The sequence below is a fragment of the Durio zibethinus genome, chromosome 17, assembly GCF_047325235.1.
Source record: "Durio zibethinus cultivar Kanyao isolate XHJ-2024 chromosome 17, ASM4732523v1, whole genome shotgun sequence".
NCBI lineage: Eukaryota > Viridiplantae > Streptophyta > Magnoliopsida > Malvales > Malvaceae > Durio > Durio zibethinus.
Genome location: NC_143178.1, coordinates 8,882,333 through 8,889,577, shown reverse-complemented (window position 1 = coordinate 8,889,577; position 7,245 = coordinate 8,882,333). Strand labels below are relative to the sequence as shown.

General features: G+C 30.7%; 1 protein-coding gene across 1 annotated transcript; it reads right to left on the bottom strand.

The window, feature by feature from the left end:
• Window positions 1-4,594: 4,594 nt before the first annotated feature.
• Window positions 4,595-5,497, bottom strand: LOC111274443 (uncharacterized). Its single transcript, XM_089745813.1, has one exon. It carries the CDS (start codon window positions 5,290-5,292, stop codon window positions 4,957-4,959), a length of 336 nt encoding a protein of 111 aa, XP_089601939.1. The 5' UTR covers window positions 5,293-5,497; the 3' UTR covers window positions 4,595-4,956.
• Between the last annotated feature and the right edge of the window lie 1,748 nt (window positions 5,498-7,245).

Below are 7,245 nucleotides of genomic sequence, written 5' to 3'. Positions count from 1 at the left end.
CCAAACTCAGAAAATTCAAAAAATTCTCAGATGATTCTGAGCCCTCTTCAAACCTTCTATGACCCTAAATTCACCTTAAAAACTTGAATTCACCCTAGAAACTTGAATTCACCTCCAGAATCCACAAATTAACTCCAAAACCCTAAGATCAAATCCCAAAAACCCTTAATGCCAAAATTTTCTCAAAATTTTTCCAACAATTTTCTCTCTGTTCTCCTTGTTTTTTGTGTGTGTTTCAATGTGTTAGAATTAGTTCAATTTATAGGTAGCCTAGGATCAATTCAAGAAATGAACAGAATCAATCCCAGGCTTGATTCTTGGGATTACATTTTGTCCAGACGAGATTTTAGGTCCAAAATTTTAGTAATATTCATTTGATTATGTGTTGACCCAAAAATATGGTGATTCTGATCTATAGTTACGTGCGAATTTAGTAGAAAAGGAAATAAAAAAATAAAAAAAAAATAAAAGTAAAAATAATAATAATAATAATAATAATAATAATAATAATAATAATAATAACAATAACATAATCTAATTGGACTAGAATGGGTTGTAATGGGCCTAGTCGAGTTTAACGAAAATGGGCCCAGCTAGGTTCGACCCAAGATGGGCCCAATTAGGCCCGGACCAGAATGAGCCCAGTTGGGTCGAGATCAAAATGGGTCCAATTGAATTGAATAATAATGGGTTCGATTGGACCCAAATCAAAATAGGTGTCCGACTGGGCTCGAATCAAAATAGGCTCGATGAACCCGGACCAAAATAGGTGTCTACAGCTGTGATATTGGATTCTTATTACAAGTTACAGTTTATATATTGGAGTTATAAGAAGCTCTATAGGAATTATTCAATAGAGTTTAGAATAGTTACAGATAATATATTCTCTTTATGATGAATATGCTGATTTGGCAAAGTTTCTATTTGTAGTACATCCTTGGTTGTTTTTAATAGTTCTAATGACCAAACTATTAATGAGGGATCTAGCATAGCAACAAGTTTACATAAAAAAAGATGTTTGAAAGGCAATTCGTTTATTTTAAAGTTTAATTTTTTATTACTTTTTTTGTAATGTTTTGTTATAAATTCCTATACATTTGAATATTTTAATTAGGAATTTGATACTTTTAACATTAAGAATGGTGTTACTGTATCAAAATCTCAATTAGAGCGATATTTGGAAGAACAAAAGCTTGATAAGACATAAGAGTTGAATGTTTTGCAATTTTGAAAGCAAAAACCAATTTTGGTATCCCAAGCTTGCTAATATGGCGTGAGATATCTTGAGCATTCCTGTTTCTACAATAGCATTTGAATCTATTTTTAGTGTTGGTGGTAAGGTTCTCAACCAATATCATAGCTCGCCTAAGCCAAAAATTGTGGAGGCTATGGTTTATTATAAGGATTGGTTATTTGGAGAAATTGCTTATGAGAGCTTAGATAGATTGTTAGATGGTGTCATCAATTTGGATATTAGGAAAGAAAGTTTTTTTTTAGTAAATTGCTTGACTTCATCTCAAGTTAATTGAGTTGTGCTTACTCATTGAATAACTTTTAAATTATCATTGTTTTCTAAATTATTGTTTTTTTTTTAAACTCTAAAGCTAGTAGGTTGGTATGTCTTGAATTTGGTATGATATTTGAAGTTTAATGATATGTTATATCTACTATGTATTCATGTATATCAGTGTTATTTGTATACATTATGTTTATTCGTGTAAATCAATATTATTCATGTTTTTTCATGTTATATTTAAACGGATTAATTATATATATGTTAATCGTTTCATGTCGCGTATAATATATATAATAAATGTGTCATAATCATATTTAAGATTTAAACACATTTTATAATTTATGCCGTATTTGTGTTTCAATAATTGGTGTCATTATACGTGTCGAACACGACACAAAACATGATATGAAAATACAAGATATCAGGTCTAAAAACATAAAAGACAACCCAAGACATCCACACGTGACCAAATTGTTATAAGCATAAGAAAGGCTTTAACCCTTTTTTTTTTATTAAGAAAGTTAAAAAAAAAAACTAATTTACCCAACAAGACCCGTGAGAGATGAGTGATGAACAGGAAAGCTTAAGACATTCATGGACAATAAGAAAAAAACAGCTTAAAGTTCACTAAAATCAATAAACAAGAAAAAAAATGAAGTTATAAACCCCAACTATCATAGATGCAAGCTGAGTTTTCCTTGGTTTCCATGGATCAAACTTAGGTAAAACATCCCATTTTCCTAACAGTTCATACGCACGAGGAAAGGGATACAGTAACTATAAAAAGATTGAAGCATTCAGTTTGCATACACAAACTATACAAAAAAAAAAGCAAGAAACAAACAGCTTGTAGCGTGGACAATAATCCCAAATGCTGTAAATCATATGTAGAAATAGTAAGCCAAAAGAACAATAAGCTTCAAACCTACATACATACCATAAATTGAAACAAGAGAGTAAACATGGTAAGAAAATAGTTTCAAACTTTCAAACCATAAAAAACATAAAGAAACTTCAGCTTTCATACATAGTCTATATGTAGGTAATGGTTAACAAACGTAAAAAGATGAGGTTTTTACCTGGACATACCACGCACAAAAAAGAAAAAAAATACAAGCTTTAAGATTTCCCTAAATGAATTACATATAGAAAAAAAAAGACAAGACAAGATCGAAAATTTTTCGAACCAGGTTTTTTTTTTTTTTTAACCTCACATAAAAGAACATGGACATGAAATACCATAACAAAAAGGTTTAGGAAGACTACCTTTCTCAAGTTTCCCTTTAAGTTCTAGTTTTTTTATCTTTTCAATCAAGCTTTCCTTTATCCCTCACTTTTCTTTTCTGTGTTATGGCTCTTATCTCTTTTTTTTTTTTCTCCCAACTCCAAGACCTTCTTTGAATGCTATTTTGTGCTTTTGTGTTTTTTCTCTTTTTGTTTTGTTTTGTTTTCCTTTTTTTTTCAAATGGTCTCTAAACCTCTCTCAAAAAGAACCCTTCTCTATTTCTTTTAACCTTCTTTTTGTAATGCCAGAAAGCCTTTCTTGCCAAGTTTCATCCTTTGTTTTTTTTTTCCCCTCTCATGCCCATTGTTGGCCACTAATAGTGTTTTTCTTTTTTTAGGTTATTGTTGTACTGGTGTCATAGACCTTTAGCTTGTTTCAAGCGAATCATGTCTCTATTGGTGGTTTCTTCATGCAGCCTTCACATGATCAACCATTACAGCTGGGCTTTCCTTTGGTTTTGTTTTACTTTTGGGCTGGCTTGTTTCTTCCTTTCTCTTGTTTTATGATTGTCTCCATTTTTTTTCCATGCATCACGTGAATAAGCTACTTCTCTTCCTCTTTCTTTCTTTTATTTGGGCCTCCAAAACCTCCCAACTTGCTGCTTGTTGTATAGCCTTCCAAACGTTGTTTTCATGCATGCCACCCTACGTGAAAAAAAAAGAACAAGTAACTAATGATGTGTTGGTTCAGTGTTAAGCAATCTGGCTCCCAGTGGACTTTACTTTCCAAAGGCAAAGGTTCGAAACTTGGAAAAGATCCTTGTTGGAAAGAGAGGTAACCTAGGTGATCATTGTTCTTAGATCACTGATGCTCCACTTCCCGGAATGGTGACACCATTTCCATTACCATTTTCTTACCAAAAAAAAAAGAAGAACAAGAAGTCCCTTTCTAGGTCTTTCATTCTTTTTTGTCTTGGGCCATTTTATGAGTTCAATTTTTTTAGATCATTTTGGACTTAAATCTTGGGTTTTTAAATGGACTTCTTGTGGGCTTCAAATGGGCTTATCCTTTGGTCCCTTAATAAAAACATGGTTTTTGTTTGAGTTTTTCGAATGGGCTCTAAAATGTGTTGTGAATGGACTTGGTTCGAGTTTTGTTACTACGACCATCTAATGGGCCATATGTTGAGTTTTTGAATGGTTGTGTAATAGGCATTTAAAAATAGATCATATCATGAGCCCAAAAATACCATAACATGTACCCACGTCGGGTCTCCCATGCTATGGGTCCAAAGCCGAATTAAACCTAGCATGAGTTTATGTAAAACAATCCAAACCTTAGACGAAATCAACATACCCAAAATGATAAAAAATGCTCAGGATAAAATACAATGTCTACAAAGATAAATGCCACGTGTACATATATAAAAGCAGATACAAGGTTCGAATTCGCAGCAACTCTGCTTTTATCACCACCAGACAAAATAGTGCTAGACTTTTCTCCTGTTAACAAAGAAATGATGGCCTTTGTCACTTCAAACCGGTAATTTATCAGTTTCTTTCGAGCAGCCTTGAAGGAGGCTGAGAATTAACAGAAAGATATTCAGTACAAGACGTTCCAAGTGATAAACTCCCGATGATGAATAGATACAAAGAATTATTGCATAGTTAACAAAACTTCTGTATCCAACAAATGGATGGAAAGGGGGTTGATGCTTACAGTGTTTTTAGCATATATATATGTGTGTACATATATATATATATGTGTGTACATATATATATATGTATATATATTATTTAGCTCAAAGAACCTTTCCCCTTAATTAATTAATCATCCAGAACGAAGAAGGAAGGTGAACCCCAAACTATTTATATATAGCCACGGAAGAAAACTGAAATAAGAAAAAAGTAATTACAGAAAAGCTGAAATTTCCCTGGAGAATCCAATCTCCATATTATGACCCTATATATCTAGGAAGATCTTTCCTGTCTATAGCTTCAGAGCGCCAATATTGAGCCTTGGACTTATTAGACGGCTTTGCTGTTCGACTGTTCATCTCCTATTACATAACTAAGAAGAAGAGAAAAAGAAAAAGAAAAAGGGCCAAAGTCCAGTATGCAAAAGTATAAATCTTCTTCGGTTTCCTGTTTGAAAATATGATGTTATGATACAAGGCTCTATTAATTTGAAGAAACTTCGGTGTGTATGGCTACCTCTACGGTTTCCTGCCAGTTGAAGGAATGATCTTGATAACAAGGCCAGGGAAAACATCATCAGGGTCATGGATGTGAGGGTTGCGCTCAACGATAAAACGGTCGCCGCACTTTTCGCTGATTGTGTGAAGGGTCTCTTTCTCTCCTACGACATATATTTCATCACAGGGTCGTTTCAGGAGCTGGCTGCCTCTCACAGGTTCATCTGACACAGTATTTGCCCTAATGGAGCCTATTAATATTAAGGCCAATAACGCTACGGCACAGTACCGCGAGGCTGCATCAACTAGCGGCGTAGATTTCTTCATGGTTTTGCTTGAGAAAGAAGAGGAAACCATGGAAAGAGAGAAAAAAGAGATTGGGTTTTCGAATCTTGATGTAAAAGAGGGAACAATAGGGGAATACAAATAGGATAAATAAGTAAGTGCCTTTTATAAATTAATTGGACGTTTGCGTTGGTAGGAAGTATGGTTCGAGGAGGGCAGGAGAGGACAGGAGTATTTCAATATTATCAACAATCTATTGAAAAACATTTGATGTTGCTGAGTTTAATATTTAATCCTAATGTTAATAATTTATATTAGAACTTATGCATTGCTTAGTATTTTATTGGAATGACTAGAACTAAAATCTTTGACGCTTTGGGCAAGTTCATAACTCAGGAAGAAGCACCTTATAAAATGCCCAAAAATCACGACAATTTGGTCAGCATGAATCCGTTTGAACCCAACATCGACCAACAAAATTGTGATGTATTTTTTTTTTTTTTAGTTTCCAATCTATTATTGAGCCTACTATTATACTTATTTGATTGAAAAATATTATTGCACGTAAATTTTTTTTTAAATTCATAATTTTCAAACATAAATTTTAATAACATTCTAATTGATTTAAAAATCAATTAAAATGTAATTGATTTAAAAATCAATTAAAATGTAATTGATTTGTAAGAAACTTCAAAATTGAGATCATATTCAATTTCCTATCCAGAAACCTAATTAATGTGATAATTAGTGGTCATTGATAGTAACTTATATCATAATTAGTGGTCTTCGTGTCATTAGATTGTGAGGTGAAACATTGAGGTGGAAATCTCAATTATTTGATAGTAACTTATATCATTAATTGTTGTAATGAACTTCCTAGTATCTTGTCCAAAAAAAAAAAAAATCCTAGTACAATATTTCCATAATATCTCAGTATGATGCAATTAATTAATTAATTAATCCAAACTACATGTTTTTTTTGGCGCATCTTCTACTTTCTATAGTGGCATATAAATCCATGGCTAACATTAATGATAAACAGATAATTCATGCATATGCTTCTTAATTATTTAAGAGACTTTTTCTATCATTTTATCAATTTTCCTCAAGTGGTTTGCTATTGCTTTTTGTTTCTTTTATAAAAGAGGCACGTCTAAAAAAAAAAAAAAAACAATTGTAAATGATAAGATTTAAATTTAAAACTTATTAGATAGTAATTTTTAAAAATAATTATATAAATTTATTAAGTTAAATTTCAAATTTTATTATTTTTTCTTTTCATTATAATTTGACATGGGCGATATATAAGATCAGAAGACTTTTTTTTTTTTTTAATAATTACATTTTTTGCTTTAACGAAAACAAACTACATAAGATATTAGGTAACCGTCAAAACAATACTAATAATTTTCCTTTTTCCTTCATATTTTTTCTACAAATTGTTAAAGGATTTTTCAATGGATATTAGTTAAGGCACGCATACCTATCATATATTCCAATCATGATAATTGGAATATCCTAGCCAAGCACCAGCAATAAGCATGTAATATATGTTTTATTTCGGCTTAATTTTTTTTTGGATTTAATTTCTTCGCTATTTATGATATAAAGGATCATTTCTGAGCAAAATTTAGGTGAAATTTTTTATATGAAATTTATAGAAATGATTTAATAAAAATTTTATTAAAAAAATTTAAATCAATAAATTGATAGAATTTAATATAAAGACTAATAATATGTAAAAAATTATTTAAAATATTATTTAAAATTCAAACTTGATTTATATTTATTTGGCAGTAAAAATTTTGTGAATATTTTTATTAAGAATAATTATTTAAAAAAATTTCAAAATTTTTTTAAATTTTGTACATTTGATTCATATAATAAAACTTTTTAATTTATTGATTTTGATTTTGATTTTAATTTTTAATTTTATTTATTATTTTAATAAAAAATTTTACAAATTTCATTTAAAAAACTTATCTTCCTCTAATGTAAGGGAAATTATTAAGTAATTAAATCCAC

What these genes read in the sequence shown, in the direction of transcription:
- LOC111274443 (XM_089745813.1), bottom strand. Translation starts at nt 5,292, where the DNA reads ATGGTTTCCTCTTCTTTCTCAAGCAAAACCATGAAGAAATCTACGCCG.